Genomic DNA, 21,476 nt, shown 5'->3' with positions numbered 1-21,476 from the left:
ATATCACGCAGATTTAATTTGTCAACTCTTTCCTGGTGAATCTGAAGAACAGCAACATGATTAAGTCTACTCTGAGTCATAGTGCTTCTAAGATAGGTCTTTAATCGACGTAGAGCTGAAAACGTTCTTTCAGCAGTAGCCGTTGTAGCGGGTAAAAGTAAATGTAGTTGCAGCAAAGTTTTAATTTCAGAGAAAAGGTATGACATATTCCCCATGTTACTTAGGATATCTACGACGTCTTGCACTGAAACAACATCTCTGGCATCATTTATAACGACATCACGGAACATTCTTAGCTGAACTCGAAGTCTACTTTCGTTCAAATCGTCGTTATATGTATCAAGTACATATCTCAGTTCTTCTTCATATTGTATGTCACATGCGGCTTTCACAATAAGTTTCTCTGTGTGTAAGGCTGTATTCACGTCCTGTTGGTCAAAGCGTCTTTCGATCTCACCACAAACTATATCCAATAGTCTATACCAGATTTCTACTTTATACAAGTGTTTCACATCATTAAAAGTGTGGTTTGGAGAGCCATCGTCCAGTCGTCTCGGAATTTTTCGCTGACGCGGCAGAGTTGGTTCTTCCACGCCTAACAGCTCTCTTTTTGTCGTAGCATTAGTCCAAACCCTGTCAAAATGTTCATCTGTTCGAAGATTGGTGAGAGTATCTCTTGTTCGTTTCGCTGCGTCAATAGCCTCAGAAAGAGACAAAGCAGGATGTTGTAAAAGTTTACACAGTTCTTCACAAAGCTCAAATATAATCTTCGCGGCCTCCATGGAGAAAAATGTTTTAAAATCCTTCATGTTACGCATCAAGCCACCAGCGACAGACCCACCTGTACTTGTATCATCATCATGTATATTTTTCAGGGTTTCAAATAACGGCGCGTAGTTCTTCAGAACACTGTCAAATGACAGAGCTTTTACAGTCCATTTGTTCGGACATAAAGGTCTCAACGAGACACTTGAAGAACAACTGTAATTAGTTTCCGATAAGCCCTTCTGAATATTCGTAAAATTAGCTAAACGCTTCGGTGAGTCACGTATTAAATTTACAAGCGCACGCACGAATTCAAGAACATCTCTAATACAAGGAATTTGTCGTGATGCCCACTGTAAAGCTAAATGTAAAGAGTGGGCAGTACAGTGAATATAGAGTGCCTTTGGTTGCACTTCTTTTATTTTAGCTTGGACTCCAGAGTAACAACCGGACATATTACTAGCTCCATCATAACACTGTCCCCTGCAGTTTTGTAATGATAGATCCATTCGTACAAGCACATCTGTAATCACTGCTGTTAATGTAGATGCATCCATTCCTTCTACTTTATAGAAACCGATGAAATCCTCTTATACTTCGAATGCTTCACTTACATAACGAATACACAAGCTCACTTGCTCCTGACGCAAAATGTCTGAAGCAGCCCTGCCCACGGCGAGCAGATAGTGGAAACTCTCCTCGTGAACGCTCACGAGCATTCTACGAGCAAATACCATTGTTCGTGCTTCGTGGATCTTCGGGTTTTGTCCTTAGAGGAGCGGAAGTGTTGTCAACCTTGGCGGTAATCACTAGCTTACCAAAAAAAAAAAAAAAAGTATGTATGGTAACTGATTGCCATTTAGTGTAAAGTGTTTTTTACAATGTGGTAACCGTTAACTATAGACAATACAAACTTGTAACAGCAATCAAATGATAAACTATGTACGTTCCTTTTCTTCTTTTTTCTTTCCTTTTGTTAAAGAGGGATGTGGGTTTGTTATATCCGAGTGTGGGTTTGTTATATTATGTTGTTTCGCTTTTTAGGAAAAGAGATAATCTGTTGATAAGAAAAAACTGTAGCACTTGTTTGTAATTATCTAAGTATATCTCCAGAAAATTAGCTTATGCATGTATGTGTGTACGAATAGGCTTAGCAAGGGGTTGGTTGTGGAGATTAGAAGCCACTATTACACTATCAATACGAAGAATAGTATTTCTTACTCCACTTTTAAAGTTACTTTGATCGCAAAGAATCAAACAAAATATTAAGAGAGCCAAAGAGATTTTCCATTTTTAAGTGTGACCGTTAGTGACTGCAATTAGTTTTTTTTTTTTTTTTTTTTTAACAAGGAGTGTCTTTTTAATAAGGAAAAATATATTGTCCCTGGCTGGTTGCTTGCCGGTGGCTTGTTAAAAGTGAAAAAGAATGTTAAATCATTTCAACGACTGAAGCTACACGCTTGTCTTTCTTCGATAGTTACTGACTGATTTTGAAAGTCACAATGTTGTAGGCCTACTGTAATAGCGTAGGCCTACTGTAATAGCGTAGGTCTACTGTAATAGCGTAAATTCGAAAGGAAACGTTCCAACTGAATGATACGAACAATTATTCCCAATGTCTTGAACATGAAACGTGGGTTGCACGGATAACGCTTAAAGTAGGCTGGACTGCACTGGAATTTCCTTCCGGCAAATTAGTGTTTGGTCGAAACTCGGTTCTTCTGTGTAATTGTCTCTTAACAACATTTGAACATTTCTTTTAGATAATAATAACTAACTAACTCTATGGTCTATGGAACCCGAAGGTTCAATGCCGCGTTTAAAAAATATTTCCACTAACTTATGTCCTTAGCCAACTGGATCCAGTTTCTACTCTGTACTCTTATTTCTGCAAGATCCATCTTAATATTGTCTTCCCATCTACGCCTAGGTCTTCCTAGTGGTCTTCTTCCAATTGGGTTTTCAGTTAAAATTATGAAAGCGTTTCTAATTTCTTCCATTCTGGCTACATGGCCTGCCCACCTGAGCCTTCTACACTTCATAACCCTAATAATGTTAGGTGAGCGGTATAAACTATGCAATTCCTAGTTATGAATTTCCTCCAATCCCCATTTTCATCCCTCTTTGGTCCGAATAATAATAATAATAATAATAATAATAATAATAATAATAATAATAATAATAATAATAATAATAATAATAATAATAATAATAATAATAATAATAATAATAATAATGCGTATTATTATTATTATTATTATTATTATTATTATTATTATTATTATTATTATTATTATTATTATTATTATTATTTTCAACCTTCCGTCGTTCTCCTATCAATCTAGCAACGAAAGGCGTTTACAACTTAGCAAACGTGAAGCGAATGACAAATTACAGACCGAGTGCTAATGTAATACAACGTCACGAATTGTGTAAGCAAGCTAAAAAGGTCTGAAACAATTCGTTTCCGATTTTTGCAGTCGTTTTTACGTCTGTAAGATGACATGTTTAATATTAGTTTCTTTCTTTCTTTCTTTCTTGTTCATTTGTTAGTTACTTCAACGCTAACTGTAACCTCTATCATGCGTCTTCCTCAACCAAAAAACGTACCAATTTTATTTCCTGCAGTGTTTTCGCGTCACTGCTTTCGAAATGGGGAGGGGGAGAGCAGACCTGCACATTTCACGCTTGCGTCTGCTCAATGCATATCATCGTGCGAATTTCTGGCCAGGCTTGGCCATAGGTTTTTTGCCATCATGTGTGGTTGGCAACACTTATCGGATGCAGTGGAAGAAGCGAAGCTAGCAGCACCTGTGCTCACCTGTTCTTATCTTCGCTCGTGCCCGCTCACGCTTTGGCTCCGGGAGCCAATTCATGGACAGGCCTGGTCTGAAGTTTCGTCAACAATAAGAGAAAAATACTTTTGCCGTTTAATATCAGATGCTATGCCACGAAGAACGAATTGCGCAAGAAGTTCTAAAATTTCATTTTGAATGTCATGGCCGAGCCATTTATCTCGACGATGAAGCCACTTGCTTAAATCTTCGGAATCCTCTGCTCTCAACTGCAGAAGCTGGTATAAGTTTCCTGCTTCCTTAGAATGTCCACGTAAAGCACATCCCTGTCTCGCCAGGTAGCGAATTGAGGAAATCACCTTAAGAAGAGCATTTTGCGCAAACACCACATTTTCGGCTATTTGTTTGTTCAATTTACTGGTCACGTTCACTTTTTCACTAAGGACTAATTTTAATGCTGCTTCCCGGTGAACATGAGAATTTTCGTGACAAGAAAATTTTTCAAGTGCTTTTTTCCAGTTCTTGAAACCATTTTTAGTAAACCCTTCGTCCATATTTTTTGAAAACGAAATAAGATTTTTCTCCGTAACTTTAATGCAAGTGAAACAAAACACTCGCTCTGACAATGGATCCCAATGAAGCCAAGAGTAGTTATCGAACCAACAAGCCCGAAAGCATCGGCGTACTTTACCGAAATACACTTGAGGGAAAGAAATATCGCGTGGTTGATTGGGAGCACTAATATCTTGCAATTTTATAGGATCATTGTCTACGTGCGATGTGTTAAACAGCTGTTGTTTGTCAGACACATTATCGACATTTGAACTTCCCGGTCTCGATTCCACACTTACACTAGAAATGCTATCTTCACTGTTGACACAAGATGACTCACCAGTTTCGAGTGTACTCTGCGCAGCACTCATACGTGAGGAGTTCTCTCCACTTCTTTTTGAACTGACACTACTACTGCCACTGATTTTTTTAAAATACTTCAAGAGAGACATTTTGTCTCGACTCAAACACATACCACAGTTTAAGATACGATATTAAAGAGCACCAGCCGGACCCGCATGATACAGAAATACAGACATACTGTCCCAAAACTATGACAACTCTCTTGCATTCTTTCTTGTCTAAATTTTTAGAAAACTATAAAGATACTTCTTTCACGTGATTGTCCTAAGGGGAGATAAAAGAGAAGGAGGGAAGTGAGAATGATGCCTTGCCATCTTACCATCCACATTTGCAATTGTATGAATACAATCCAAGGCAACAAGATGTTACTGGTTCTTTTACCATATATTTGCTTTGTTCGGAAGTTAAAAGATAAACAGGTCAACATGGACTGTCACTTGATAGCAGAAGTGCCCACCCTCCTCCTACACATTTTTTTTTTTTTTGGCTTCACAAGACACCGGCAGAAGTTGATCTTAGCTCGCGTTTCTACCATGTTCTTTCTTCTACTGCGGCACGGGACACCCTGAGGATGTGATTGACAGGTTATTGTACCAACTGTTCCATCTGTAGTTGTTTTAATCCTCCACATTGTTTTGGACATGCGCATTTTAAAACTGACCTAGCATTAAAAGAATGCTGGAATCTGGCTCTTTGTATCGATGGTTTACCAAAATCTGAGAATCTTGAATTTTTCTTTTCCAGCTGTTGCCTATGTATGGTTCACTAACTTTGACCCAAGCATATGCATTTTGAATATTATAGATGAAAACCTGACACCATTAAAACACACACACACACACACATATATATATATATATATATATATATATATATATATATATATATAGAGAGAGAGAGAGAGAGAGAGAGAGAGAGAGAGAGAGAGAGAATTAAATACGATAAACACTTAGCAATTTATTTCAGTGCTTTGTATTTGAGAGGTAGTTTTCCCTGAAAGACAAGACTTTTTGGATATTGTTTGGTGCCCCGAAAGTGGGGGGGCAAAATGCTATGTTTGCCCCCCCAGTCTGGGAAGTGGGGGGCAAGTGACCCCTTTTGCCCCATGGCTCAGGCGCCTATGTTCAGCAGCAAGGCTATATGAGAAGTCAACCTACTGGTGAACGTGTAATTCGAACCAGGTGAGCTTCCGCTGGAAATCGAACACGGATTTCCTACGCCAAAGGTGCGTACGCTAAAAGCGTAACTACGAAGGAACTCATTAAGGCAAGAAGAATAGACATACCAAAAAGATTTAATACATTATTCGAGCTTAACATCAAGGAATAAAATTCCGTTTTTTTTTTTTTTTTTTTTTTTTTTTTTTTTTTTTTTTTTATCAAAGTGACTTTTCTTTGGGGAACTCAGAAGCCACTTACGTTCATTATCGTTATTAACCATCGAAGATATGATATTATCTTTGAATAATTCAAATATTGCATTTGATCAAAATGAATTTCAAATGAACTAATCTTAAAACCTGTTTTAAAAAACTTTAATGAACAAAAAATTGGTTATCGATATATAACCATGTTTGATTTATTAATACCTACAGTTACTCATTGTGGGCCTTATTCAGAAACGATTTTACGTATGATTAGTATATGATTAATAATGTGATTAATGCGTGATTACAATTTTCGAATTAAGGAACATTTTGATTATATCATCCACGACTGATGCGGATACCTATAAAGGCAAACCACAACATTCCCACAGAGCTGTCGAAACACATTAGCTGAAAAAGTTAAGACAAAATATGTATTTAACACATTCCTGTGTTATCTTTTCCAGTTAATGTATTTGAACAACCCTGCGGAAAAGTTGTGGATTGTATCTTCTGGTAAAAGTCGTGGATATTATCACAAACGTTCTTTTCAATATGGAAATTATAACCATGTGTTACCTAAATTCTTAGAAAAAAAAAAGACTGAAGATTTACATAAAATATAATCTACACCATTCCAAAGAAAGAAATTAATGTGTTTATTATTATTATTATTATTATTATTATTATTATTATTATTATTATTTTGTTGTTGTTGTTGTTGTTGTTGCTGCTGATGATGATGATGTTATTGTTGTAAGTTTGCGACGAATTGTTTGTTTTCAGTTTCTTTAATTGATGTAGAGTAAACGAACTACATTTCAAGTACCTCCCTCCTGTTAAGAAATTGCATTTCAAATGTTAGTAGATTTAGACTAAAGTCATATGTGTATATGTGTAAGTACGTACATACATAATTTTTTGTAAGTGTAAGTATGTACACAGTATTCGAAAACAGCACCAAAAACGTCGGAAATTAAAATCTTCACGCGAAAACAGGAGAAAATGATTGCATAAAACAACGTGGCTTCTCTAGTGCGTCACTTCGAAGTTAGATCCAGTTGAAAATTGCACGGAAGGATATAAAATGGGTCAAAACTCGAAAAGAAAATCTGGAGCAAAGTTAAAGTGAAGGAAGGTAGTGATTATTTTAAGTATAGATTCTATTTATGTCCCTCGGTTAGCGTACGCACCTTTGGCGTGGGAGACCCGGGTTCGATTCCCGGCGGGAGCTCATATGGTTCGAATTTCACGTTAATCAGTAGGTCCACGTCTCATATAGCCTCGCTGCTGAACGGGACGTTAAACTCAAACTCAACTCTATTAATGTCCCAGATATTTAAGTATAGATTTTTGATTTTCAGCTCAGCGTCGCTTTCAACAGTGAGGCTATATGACTTATGGACTTACAACTTAACATAGGATCCAAACCACATGAGTTCCCACCAGGAACAGAACCTGAGTCTCCCAGAGCTTAAGCTAATTACTAGGGCAAGAGTGAGTTCTAACGTGCCAGTGGGTATTAAATGTATAGCACCTTGCAGTTCCTGATCTACCATTTTTCATTTCAGCAGACTTCTTGAGTTCCCTTTTATGCTTCGAATCTAACTTCGTTACTGCTCCAGTTTTACATCTTCCAACACATTCATGGAGTCTAGGTTTAAAGTAACCTCTATGGTCTTTTATCCGATCTTGATTCGATATTTCAATCTCGAGTTCTGAAACTTCATTTTGTCGTTCTAATCAATTTTAAGTAGGCTATAGCTCCAAAATGACTCATTTGATGGCTTTGTTGATCTATGATTGTTTCCGTATTTACATCTGAGGATTCATTTCCCATATTTTTCGGTTTGTTTCCAAACTCTGTATACCCAAGCTTGATAAATTGAAGTATAGATTTTGTTACGTTAATTATTATTAGCCTCTTTATACTGTATAAGATATATATGACTAATTAATTATATTAACTCAATAAATGAAGTAATGTGTACTCACTTTCCACTGCTTTGAGGGCTTTATCTATTTCCAGGTTCATCCTTTCCTTTAGAGCTTTTGCTTCAACCTTGACCGCTTCCAGTTCTGCAACACACACAGCATCAAAATGCATCCATTTTTTCTTTGCGTGTGAAACAGTTTCCAGCAGGGCATCATGAGCTTGTTCATGCTATGATTAAAAGTATTAAATGTATCTTATTAATAGAAATAAATACAGTTTCAGTTAAATAAAACTTCGTAGACAATGGCAAAATTTGCCCGTTTTACCTCAGATTGTAATAACGTAACACGAGAAAAAATAGATTAATAACTGCTCTGTTATACATTAACATATGTCAAGGAAAGCATATTATGTATATAAGAGTTAGGTTCGTTGATTTGGTTTACATCAATTTTATCACCAAGGCTATATAAGATGTTGACCTACAGCTTAACGTGGGATCCTAACCGCATGATCTCCCACCGAGTATATGAAAGAAGGAGAATGGGTTCCAATAATAAAAGTGAACAATGTAATAGCAATTTCTGTATAACTAAATATCCAATTCCATTATCTTTGTGTATTTTGGGAAATGAAGGTCTTCAAATGTCGTTCATGTATGTTTCAAATGCCGGATACAAACATCTTTTTTGTAACCAACAGTATCTCACAAGTAAACCTTACGTTTCGGTGAATCGAGTTGCTGATTGAGACACATATGAGAAAGTAGTACTAAATGTGGTCAGTATTTCAGTGAAGTTGTAGGTGCGAAGCTCCAGGGGTTTAGGAGATACAGCTACCAGAACATCACATGGAAGTACAGAATAGTCTTCATACAGTTGGAGGTAAAAGCCCTGTAAGACCTCGTGTAACGACAAAAGGTGAATAACAAATATATGGGTACATATTAGGACTAGGGAGAAGTCATATAGTAAGGGTATACCTGACGGCGGCCATCTTGAAATCCGCCATTTTGAATGAAGGTTAAGTTTTTAAAATAGGAATAGGGTCATGTGATACATGATTTAAGGCGCAAATTTAATCAGAAGAACAATGATGACGTTAATTTTGATTTACGCGCAATTGGTAAAAAGTTACAGGGAAATTAAATATTGTTGCAGCGAGAAATAGATGTGAACAGGATACAAGTAAAACAACGAAATGGCGTGCAAGTAAAGCATCAAACAACTAACATTGTAACGCCACCATTGTATTTCTGATTAACTTCTAGCCCAAAGTCATCTATTGCATTACTCTATTCCCATTTAATTTTGTGCTGGTTAATGATAAAGCAAAAATGGTTATACCGCTGGATTTAAGGTAAAATTTGCTATTAATAAGGTGTTACTGTTATGCGTTTTGTTTAAAACTTTTGTCTCATTCAAAATGACGGATTTGAACATGGCCGCCATCAAGGCAACTCTTACCATATACCTAATATTTATCCACCTGCTTTTTTATTTAATTATTATCATTAACACAAAATTTACAAGGTGGGGTAAAGGACTAATACATATGCTGCAACAATATTTAATTTCCCTGTAACTTTTTACTAATTGCGCGTAAATCAAAATTAACGTCACCATTGTTCTTCTGATTAAATTTGCGCCTTAAATCATGTATCACATGACCCTATTCCTATTTTAAAAACTTAACCTTCATTCAAAATGGCGGATTTCAAGATGGCCGCCTTCAGATATACCCTTACTATATGACTTCCCCCTAGTCCTAATATATACCCATATATTTGTTATTCACCTTTTGTCGTTACAAGAGGTCTTACAGAGCTTTTACCTCCAACTGTATGAAGACTATTCTGTACTTGCATGTGATGTTCGGGTAGCTGTATCTCCTAAACCCCTGGAGCTTCGCACCTACAACTTCACTGAAATACTGACCACATTTAGTACTACTTTCTTATATGTGTCTCAATCAGCAACTCGATTCACCCAAACGTAAGGTTTACTTGTCAGTGTGAATGTACTTTTCACGCTTTCCCAGAAAACTTCATGACAGTCTGACGTTCCAATATTTCTGATTCAAGCCCGAAAATAGAAAATAATTACGCTACAAATGCAGGTTTTCAGTGGACCATTATCTAGTGTTCTCTGAGATAACATGACCAGTCAAATCTAATCTGACCTGAAATAAACCTATCAAGTACAGAAACACTGTTGAGTATGAATTGTTGGAAACATTGATAACACCCCATTCAATTGCCATTGTCACGTGGGCGCAATTTTTGTACCTCTTTCACGAGATATGGGCGTAATATGCGGGTCTCGTTGCCTCTTGGATTGAGCTATATAATAGTCATATCTGCTGCAATATCTGCCAAAATCCTTTCCGTGGCTGTTGTAATCTTCCTACAATGTTGTTCAAAACATCATTCATGAAAACAGTCCGCGTGCCACTTGGAGATTTATCCCGCACGTTGTCGAGTTCATGAAATCTGTTGAATATGAATAGTTGATTTACGCACTTCCTTACCGAAATGATTCTGAAATTAATCGTTTGCTACATTGTATAATTTCGTTTCGAAATACGCATCTAACAAAACCACACGCATCTCCAGTGAAAAACTCATCGTTTTAACTGATGTGATTGAAACTATCGTTACACGCAAAAAAATGTTCTCTTTGCCATGAACACTAGCTCCAATCTACAGTATCACCTACTGTGTAAGTCTGAAGTCAAGACCCTACAAAACATCTTTCGGTCTATTGCGTTATGGCACATCGTGCTGCAAATAAACAGAATACAAAGTTCGGGTTCGGGCACCTTTCGACCGCTATGTAGCCAAACTACTCCATTACTGAAACTCTTGAGTACTGCCTATTACAAAACTGAACAAAATACTATCATTAAGGACCAGGGGCGTCATTTAGGGGGTAGGGAGGGGCATTTGCCCCCCCCCTGAGTTTGAGATGTATATAGATTTTATCAATAGAATAGTAGTAAATCAGTGAAAAACGCGAAATTTTACTTATATCAAGGGGCCTTGCCCCCCCCCCCAAGCAAAATCTGAAATGACGCTCCTGTTAAGGACTTTTAAAGTAAGCCTTCTGCCATGAAAAGCTAAAAATTTCCACAATCTTAGTAATAAATGTTTTGACCAAGAAAGTCAGAAGAGGTCCTCTTCTCAGTCTCCTCGATTTGTGTGATATTCCATGTTTATTAATAAAGGAGAAAAATTCTGTTACCTGTTTTGCAATCCATTGGTCAACATGAGATTTCAAAATAGCATCCTATTTTCGATACTAATAATACTAAATCAACGAAATTTTCTTGGTCTTTACCGAATTAATGGAATATACTACTTCACCCCTATAAGTCAATCATTCTCTACCAATAAAGAATGATTCCCTTTCTTTCGCTTGATTCACTTTGAGAAACAAGAGAGAATCAGCGCATGTATTTATTCATAAGAGCTTTTAAAATAATAAAAGTGAAATCTTTCAGATTTACTTCCTACGGTTATGCAGTGCAGGTTAAAAGATACTGTGATTATGAGAAATGAATGAAATGGTGGAATGAAGAAAATGGGAAGAAACTTGAGAACCCCGAGAAAGCCTACGCACACGGTGTTTGTCGACCACAAAGCCCACTTAGCGCAAGCTGGGATCGAACCAGGGACTCCACGCACCAGATGTGAATTCTCTACCTCTAAGCTACCGTATCCCCCTTAAATTCATGAAACCTCATTAGTTGGGTTATATTACGTTTCAAAAAACTCCTACATTTGATTAGTGTGACAATTTTTTAGTCATAGAAGAAGACGAGTTGAACTACGTAAACCATCAGAGGTATATACCATGACCTCATACTCCCTTATCAAATTAGTAATTTTGACGATTTCCAAATTTACGAGGTTGTCTTACGGTCTTATGCACACTATCCCAAAATTTGGTTAGTGAACTAAGTGAGTGGACTAAGATACTCATATCTAAATAAAGAGGGTTGATCCTGTGTACCTGTGAACCAGGAACCATGGCTTATCGTTCAGGAGCTCACAAAATTTTTAGAGACTAATTTTCGAGGTAGAGAGTTGATATTTCTTACAAGGAAGGGTCACGCAGTGCCTCCGCTAAGATCCGAACGAGACAACTGTGTTTACATTTGATATGTTATAACTAGATGAATCCCAAAGTTATACGTGCCACCGGGCGGAATATCGTGAGTTACAACATATTTTGTAACGTAAGAAATAAAAAAAAAAAAAATAAATAAAAAAAAATACCTGGCAGAAAAGTTTGAACCGAGTCATTTGTTCGGAAACGGTTGGGTAAATGGAAAACTCGGACAATACGTTTCCCATCATTTTCAATTGCACGCTTTTTTGGATTAAAAAAGTTTGCCCCAGGGTCCTCGCAGGGTCCCAGATGGGGTCCAACTCAAAATTTTCAAATAGCAAGAGGGGTTAAGTAGCATATCGTTTGAAAGCTGTTGTAAAACGAAAGAAAATGCAACAAGTCTCGACTCTCTAAGACACCCGTGTGCAAAATGGCGACGGGTCAAAGTGTAAACAAAAACTTAAATGCAAAGTCCATGGTCACCCCTATAAATCGGAAACGGTGAGACAAATGTGAAAATAGAAAAGGAAGTGTGGCATTATTTTCAAAGCACAACAATTTAAGCTAAACGTCTAGTCCCAGGGTCCCCACAGGGTCCCAGGTGGGGTCCAACTAAAAAGTTTCAAATGGCAAGAGAGGTAGCACATCGTTTGAAAGATCTTGTTAAATGAAAGTAGATGGAGCAAGTCTCGACTTTCTACGACAACCCTGTCCAAAATTGCGGCGGGTCAAAATGTAAACAAAAGCTTAATTGAAAATCTATGGCCACCTTGAATGCAAGATGGCCGCTTAAAACCTATATCGAAAGGATAAGCATACCAAGCTGCTGAAGCTAGGAAAACCAAATTTGGCATTAATGTTGATTAGTAGGTGACGAAAATATGCGAAATGTTCAAAAACGCGACATCTTGAGTTCAAAATGCCGCCCTATGTATCGAACGCATGCCCAGCTCACAACATTGGCGTTGGAAAAGCGAAATGTGGTATTTACGTTTATGGTTCATAGTAGATATCCACAAATCAAAGAATATAATCTATAATCCAATATGGCTGCCAGTGTGAAAAATGAGTTTGTATATAAATATGTTATTTCCTGGAATACTGTGACCAAACCAACAAAGTTTGACGCAACTAGATGTACTGAAATGACTTACATATAGTTTGGTACTACTCGCCAATCTTGCAAATTATTATTATTATTATTATTATTTTGCATATTTGGTATTGCGATCAAACCAACGAATGACATACAAATGTAACCATCACGAATCCGTTACAATAGAGCCCCCAACCTCCTGGTACAGCTAGTCCTTTATGCACGAACTACTGTATGACAAAATTAGAAAAATATCCGAAGATATTCAACTTTTGTTTACCAGTATGAGGAGGAAGTCAGAGTTGTGTGTTCATCGCATATTCGTTATATTCAAGCAAATTACGTTGAGATAACCGTGACGAATGTGCATGAAGAACAAAACATATGTGTGTTGTTACCGATTGAAATAATAGTTGAAGTAAATCGAAACTCAATTGTTCTTTCGTTGTCCTATTTTTTTCTAAATACATAATAGAGAAAAATAGAGATTTAGATTTGTACTGTTATGAATGACATAGGCTTTAAGAGGCCATCTTGGGTTCAAGGCGGCCATAGTTTTTCAATTAAGCTTTTGTTTATATTTTGACCCGCCGCAATTTTGGACAGGGTTGTCGTAGAAAGTCGAGACTTGCTCCATCTACTTTCATTTAACAAGATCTTTCAAACGATGTGCTACCTCTCTTGCCATTTGAAACTTTTTAGTTGGACCCCACCTGGGACCCTGTGGGGACCCTGGGACTAGACGTTTAGCTTAAATTGTTGTGCTTTGAAAATAATGCCACACTTCCTTTCCTATTTTCACATTTGTCTCACCGTTTCCGATTTATAGAGGTGACCATGGACTTTGCAATTAAGTTTTTGTTTACACTTTGACCCGTCGCCATTTTGCACAGGGGTGTCTTAGAGAGTCGAGACTTGTTGCATTTTCTTTCATTTTACAACAGCTTTCAAACGATATGCTACTTAACCCCTCTTGCTATTTGAAAATTTTGAGTTGGACCCCGTCTGGTACCCTGCGAGGACCCTGGGGCAAACTTTTTTAATCCAAAAAAGCGTGCAATTGAAAATGATGGATACGTATTGTAAGAGTTTTTCATTTACACAACCGTTTCCGAACAAATGACTCGTTTCAAACTTTTCTGCCAGCTTTGTAGCTTTTATATTACAAAATATGTTGTAACTCACGACATTCCGCCCGGTGGCACGTATAACTTTGGGATTCATCTAGTTATAACATATCAAATGAAAACACAGTTGTCTCGTTCGGATCTCAGCGGAGCCACTGCGTGACCCTTCCTTGTTAAATGTTATAACTTGAAGCATAGAGGCAAAGTCAGTTGCTCAATATAGGTTTTAAGTGTCCCCTTATTTTGAATTCAATGCAATTGAATGTAATCAGTGACATTCAATAATGGCATTTCTTATCCGATATTTTGATCTCTTAAATCTTAAATCCTCATACGGTGTGTAAAAGAAGGTTTTATAAGTTATTTTTAAAATGGAAATTCACACCCTTTCTCCAAATAAATAAATAAATATCTAAAAGATTTTCCTATATTTATTTTCTTTTCTTTAGCCGTTAAGCTGATCCTTAATGATAAAACTATTTGAAAATTTACTATAATGAAGTCGTTATATTCTTTTAAGCCAAAGCTACATTATTATTGCATAAGTTATCAGCTATTTTCGCTAGTCGGTCATTAACTCTCATGTCATTAGACAAGAGGAGTAACTCGCTGAAAAGGCAATACTGCTAAGGAATTTTGCTTTAGAATTGCATTTAATTAACTTTTGTACTGTTGAATGATAGCATTGTTGTTTTACGTCCTATTTATCCTCGAAAGTTATTTGCACGACATTGAGGATGAACAAAGTTAAAACAAGGTAGATTTAGAAAATAACTGTGCAATGGATGATGAAATTTCCGAAAGATTGATATAGAAATATATGATAGAGTGTTAAACATATAAATAATTACATCAATTTATATACAAATATCTAATTTTGCAGCACAATCTCAATGATAAAATTAACATACCCTCATCACAATGTCATTGTGGATGACTCGTAAATTTATAAGCTCCGTTTCCAATTTTGCCATTTCCTCTTGTCGCCATCTTATTCTGTAAAATATCAAATAATTATGTTTTATTTTTAAATTATGATATTAATATTAGTTACGACTTACAATACAGTAAGACTTAAATTGATTAAATAATACATTTTTAGGTTGCTGATAATTTATTCATAAATTTATTTACTTTTATACTTATTTATTTATTAAGTATTATTTTACATACAGAAATCAAGGCATTCTGCCTTGTCTCACATTTAATAATTTAATATAGCATTTATGAGCGTATGGTCTGCGGCGTCTATGACATTTGGGCGCGAGACGTTTGGGCGCAAAACCTTTTATCCAAATAGGTTTACCTACCTATTTCATAACTAGAACCCGGATGTTTAGGCACTGGAAATTTCGAAACACTTCTACAAATAATTTTGCAAAAACTAAAAAATAATATTTTAAACGCATCACAGTCTCTACACATCATGCACAACTTGTCTCTACCAGTTGAAAAGAAATAGGAAAGAACTGCAGCAGACTCTTCACTATCCGGGTCGCAATATCCGTACTCCGTACTATGTGGCTTAGTTTTAAAAGAATATTTCTCTTTAATAAAATAAAACCGAAGAATTCGATATGTAATAAGGAAATGTAATTTGTGTAAAAAAAAAAACGCACTTTTTCGTTAATTATTTTAAAGATGTAATTATATATATTCATACTGCACTGTTATTTGATTTTTTTTTTTTTTTTTTTTTTTTTAGTCAGACATAGAATTTATCTTAAAATGCGTACAATACTGTACATATTTTAATTTTTGAACTTTCACAATCTATAATGAATTATTTAAACGCATGGTACTAGAAGAACACCATTATTCCCAATAAGGATGTGGAATCTGTGTGTCAGAGTTCTATATGACCATAGTCAAGAACGAACACTACGACGAAGCTGCTCATCGTGAACTGCAATCAGAACTTCAAATGGGCCATCCGTCGATTTGTCGCTTTTTTGATGCACTTTGGAAGACACAAGAAAGGCGGGACTTAGTGTACGATGCAAGAGTCGCCCAACAAAAGAAGAAAATATATTCATGCAGATGAAAGAATTCGCTATTTGTACAGAATTTTAAAACTGTTAACATCGTAGAATACTTGTGGGGTTTGGCGCGTAATTCTGTCAAGAAATGATAATGTCATGATAAATGTAACATAAGACAAAAATAGATTATTCAATATCTGTATTATATTTCACTGTTATATCCTTTTCAATTATCTCTGCAAATATAGTAATAAAAGTAATACATTGTTATGAATAGCTATAAAAGTTATGAATGTCCAAAATGCCTATTCCTTTATGTTAGAGATGATATAAAGGTGACTTCACAGAAGTTTATTTTCGGGTGTCATAGGACGCCTACAGCAAATTTTAAGTTCAATACAGATTCATACTGAAAAAAGAAAACCTGCGGGTCATGGTTTCCGATTTTCTTGAAATTAGGGTATATCATTCTAGAAACAAAGTAATTAAACTCGTATATTTTTTCTTTCTTTCTGCGTTATACAAAAATTTACTAGAACTAAACCAAGCATTTAATGCAACTGAGACTTTCAGTGACTGTTTACCATAGGACATGCCACAACGTAACGAAAATTTAGGGTATTTGAAGATAGCTTTTTAAGAAACTTGGGATCAAATTTCACCTTTCTGATTTGTTAAATTTTAAGTTGTACAGTTATTTGTTTATGTTTGTGATATTAGTGCCTATTTTCAAGGCTTTTAGTGCATAGACATGCGGGTTCTAGTTTATGAAATATTTTAAACCCATTTAAGTAGATTAACCTATTCAGATATATGGCTTTGCGTCCAAATGTCTAGCGCCCAAACGGCCGCGTCTAAACGTCTGCGCACAACTGGCCGCGCCCAAATGTCCTGCTCCGTGGTCTGCGGACCACCAGTGATCCGTGAAGATAATGCAGGTGGTCCGCAGACAGAATTAAAAATTTTATAAGAAAACAAGTTGAAAATAAATGAGTAAAAATTTTCGTATCAAATGGATATATTGAGCCAGTATTTTTTAAGAAAAATAAACTTTCAATATTTCACTCACTATTACTATCATACCCATTTTAAATTTTAAAATTATGGAACATAGTTCAATGATCAGGCAAAAATCTGGTATTTCCAGGAAACAAGTAGGGATACATAACTGCGCACGTCACCAACTGGAAAAGGACCATGTTACGTTCCGATAACGATTAACAATGCAGAGGGAGGGAAATACAAAGGGTGGTGTTGGTTCTACTTCCCCTTGGTGTTTGAAGATAAATGTGATAAGATGATATTGTTATCATAGAAAGATGACAGAATACAATATAGTAGATGAAACATTGCAAAATATGATTGACTGTTAACCTTTTTTTAGTTTAATTATAACTTTTTACAAAGAAGAGATATATGTCTACAAACAATCCTTTACAACAAAATGAAATTAGTGAAATTTCTAATTTGTATGGACATTGTGTGCGTAAGAAAAATAGACTGATTCACATTGTATCTAATATTCTTTGTCTTATCCCAACGTTGACACACACACACACACACACACACACACTTCTAATACTGACACACAAACTCTTAAACGAGACCCATTTACTACTTCTAATTGATTAGTTATAAATAAATACAATTCGAAATAAATTGTACCAATAATGTACGATACCTGTCGATACTTACGGTATATAAGGTAAATACCGTTTTGAAAAAAATACTAAAATAGGTTTGTTCAAACTAAATTTATTTTTACATGAAAGAGCACACGTTCAACTATTTTTTGACATAGTTTCCATCAATGTGCAAACACTTGTCATAATGACTAACTAACATGTCCAAATCTTCTTCAAAGAAACATCACGCCAACGAAGACAACCATAACTACACAGCATTTTTTTTTTTTTTTTTTTTTTTTTTTTTTTTTTACGATAATCTAAACTGTCGATATCAATCTCATGCAAAACACTTCTCGAAAATTGAAGTAACTCATCTGCATTATCATTGTCCACTGTCTATTCTCACGAATTTTCTCAACCATTTTCCTCACTAACTCATCAGTCACAACAAAAGGCCGACCATTTCGTTTGTAAGTCGTGGGCATTTGTTTACCCTTCATAGAAATACCTTACCCACTTTTGCACCATTCCCTCACTCCCTCACTTGCGTTTTCACCGTTAAGTCTGTACAATTTGACGATAAATTTCGGCCGGCTTCACGTTCCTTCCATTCAAAAACCGGATAACAGAAAGAATCTCACAGTCATCCTACTTGCCGGACACTGGCGGGATGTTTCATTCAGGAAGGTTTGGACGAGTTAGTAACCCACTCTGACAAGTTTTTTGAACACTGGTAAAAAAATATGTCGAAAAATAATTTAAGAGGTGCTTCTTCATGTGAAAATAAATTTGGATTGAACAAACCTGTTTTAGTGCCTTTTTTTCAAAACTGTACTTACTGCCCAGGCACGTCTCGTACAGACAAGACCTATCAGTACGAAAATTTATAACTCTAAAAAATATATTATTTTGGACCAGGGGCGTCATTTCAGACTTCGCTTGAAGGGGGTAAGTTCACCACCGACATGAGACTTTCGCGTTTTTTCACTAGTATACATATTAGTAGACAATCTATTAAAGTATATTTATTCCTCAAACTCTTGGGGAGGGGGTAATTGCCCCTCCTGCCCCCCTAAATGACGCCCCTATTTTGGACGTGTACCAATATACGTGAATAATAAGAAAGGACTTATGAGTATAATTATAATTATTATTAAAATTTAATAACTACTTACTGATATTTCAACATTATTTCATCTGGAATGAATTCTTCGAGATCTTTTGGCAGTTTTTCTTTAGGTGGCTCCTTTTTAGCCTTTTCTTTCTTTTTCTTTGGTCCCATGGTTCTCTGTAGAGTCTGTAGCAGGTACCTTTATTTCTCCTCAACAAGCGACACTGTAATGATCTACATTATACGTGGTATTTAAATAATCTAGCACGTAAAAAAATATTACAAAACATATAACTTAGATCTATCTTTCATGCTATCAACAAGCGTTGTTGTTTATATGCAACTTTACGATAAAGCTACCTCGTTTACACAATGCACAGAAGTTCATTATTGACACTAGAACGGGAAAGGTGGATTTCAATACTTCGGGATTTTTCAAAGTGAATTTTTAAAATATTTAGACTTCGACGATTAAACTCCGGGAAGTGATTCCTTATATCAAATAAAAAAAGAAAAACTTTTAATAAAATGGGTCGAGCATCTCCTTTCAAAGTTACAAATCGACGGAAACGCGAAACTACATTTTAAAACTCCCTGGCTTGGTAAGTATAGAACCTATCCGAAGCGGTTCAGAGAATTACGCGGGGACTAGTATGCGAGCTATCTAAATATCCTTGTTTTACAATAATCTAGTACCGACGAAACAAATTGTATAAATGAAGCTGTTGTACGGTGATATACTTTCAAATGAAAATTTGTTTCGCCAGTACCGGAAAATTTCTGAACACACAATCTACTGATAGAGTGCACTAGTTCCTGTGTAACTCTTCGAACCACTGATATTTAGTCTCATAATTTTCATATCAGAGCACAGATTACTGAAATATCATGAATTGCAACATTATTTTTACACTGTAAAAGCGTCAGATTTTTTTTTTCTTTTCAACCACGGTTAGTTAATCTTTGTATTGAACAAAGGTCCAATTAAATATTGATATTTTGTTTTACTGATTCTAATATGTACTCTATGGGGCAGAAATATGGGTATTACGCAAAAGTGGTGGAAAAAATGGAGGCTTTTGAAACGTGGGCATGGAGAGAATTAGCTGGGTTAAACGGAAAACGAATGAGGTGTTAGGAATAGTAGTAGTAGGGGAGAAAAGAAGAATTTTAGATATTGTTAAGAGGAGGCAAAGGAACTCGTTGGGATATTGCCTGAGGAGGAACTGTATTATGAGGGACGTGATAGAAAGTATGGAGGAAGGGAAGAGAGGGAGGGGCGTCAAGACGAAGAGACCAGCTGAGGTCCACCGTACATCAAAGCTTCTCAGTTGCAACTAGTGACCTACCAATAATGGCAGAATAACTATGATGATGATGATGATATGTTTAGCAATATTGGCCAAAAAGAGAGAAAATTTAAAATAATAATTATTATAATCAGACCTCTTAATATTTTAGAATACTATAATTCGAGTGAAAACTGAAAACGACCCAACTGTGTCTGTCTTCTGTGTAAAATCGATTTATATAAAGACTTTTGACCTACATTAGAAAAACCAAATAACGGTATCAAACTTGAAGTTATTTGAAATAACTGAACAAAATCACTCACTTCTGAATATAAATTAGTTATTGTTGTATAAAGTTATATCGCTCAATCCTCGATGTGCCGTATACGTAAGGAGGCTAAAGTTTATATTGATAAACAATTATTCAACGTATAAGCATCCGCTCATGAAATCAAACTTGCGGTCACATATGCACTAAGTTTTTGTCAATGTTATGAAAATGGTATTTCGATATTAATTTTATGAGCACAAATTAAAAATTTCCAATGGATGCTTGAGCCTCGGGGCCAATGCCATACTCATGTAGTCGGAACCTATGGTATATGGAATTACTGATGTTCAATACTACATTTCTCTTTAGTTTCGGAAGAAGAACACCACTAATATGTTTTGAAATTAAATGAAATATCTAGTTTAACGTCCCACGACTATGCACCAAGGCTGAGGGAGACGGTGATGATGGGAAATGACTGAAATGGTGGAATAAAGAAAGTAGGAGGAAACGAAAAGAAAACCAGAAAACTCACGCACACGATGTTTGTCCTCCCAAAAGCTCACATGGCACAAGATGACACCTGTGTGACTTGAAAACGAGTAATAACTACAGAAAACGCAAACAACCGATTCAGAAAAGTACAAACTGTAGCCATATGGTACAGCAGAGCAACTCACACGGATTACATAAACTACTGGGAACTCCAGCGGAATTTTTACTGAAGCCAAGAAATTCAAGTGAAAGATGTAATAACTTTCCCCTTTCCTTTTCACATTCTATAAAAAAATTCAAGTAGTACCGGTACTTGTGCAAGACTCTTGCGCAAGAGTCTTGGTCTTGGTCTTGGACTTGCACCCTTTTGGTCTTGACCTTGGTCTTGGTCTTGCACATCTTTTGTCTTGGTCTTGCATCGGGATTCCTGGTCTTGGTCTTGGTCTAGCGTGCAAGAGTCTTGCAAAAACTGCAAGATCAGGACTCTTATGCTCATCACCTGTGAGAAACACATCGCTTTTATATCGCAGGAGCAACAGCAGATTTCAAAAGGCTTATTTCTTTGGTGTTTGTTCAATTTATTCA

The 21,476-nt window shown here is 36.1% G+C and overlaps 1 protein-coding gene across 1 annotated transcript in view; it reads right to left on the bottom strand.

Moving 5' to 3' along the window:
* LOC145669698 (uncharacterized) overlaps window positions 1–19,033 on the bottom strand; it is an 81,915-nt gene extending 62,882 nt beyond the window's left edge. Inside the window, exons 1-3 of the mRNA XM_081737991.1 lie at window positions 18,898–19,033; window positions 15,024–15,108; window positions 7,837–8,005 (exon numbers count right to left, since the gene is read on the bottom strand). Coding sequence (XP_081594117.1) covers window positions 7,837–8,005; window positions 15,024–15,108; window positions 18,898–19,004 — 361 coding nt within the window. The 5' untranslated portion in view covers window positions 19,005–19,033. The remainder of the gene's footprint in view (window positions 1–7,836; window positions 8,006–15,023; window positions 15,109–18,897) is intronic.
* Between the last annotated feature and the right edge of the window lie 2,443 nt (window positions 19,034–21,476).

This window comes from Thermobia domestica, chromosome 14 (genome assembly GCF_964235325.1).
Source record: "Thermobia domestica chromosome 14, izTheDome1.hap1.1, whole genome shotgun sequence".
Lineage (NCBI taxonomy): Eukaryota > Metazoa > Arthropoda > Insecta > Zygentoma > Lepismatidae > Thermobia > Thermobia domestica.
Note: the sequence above shows the minus strand (reverse complement) of the source record. Positions and strands in the feature narration are given on the sequence as shown.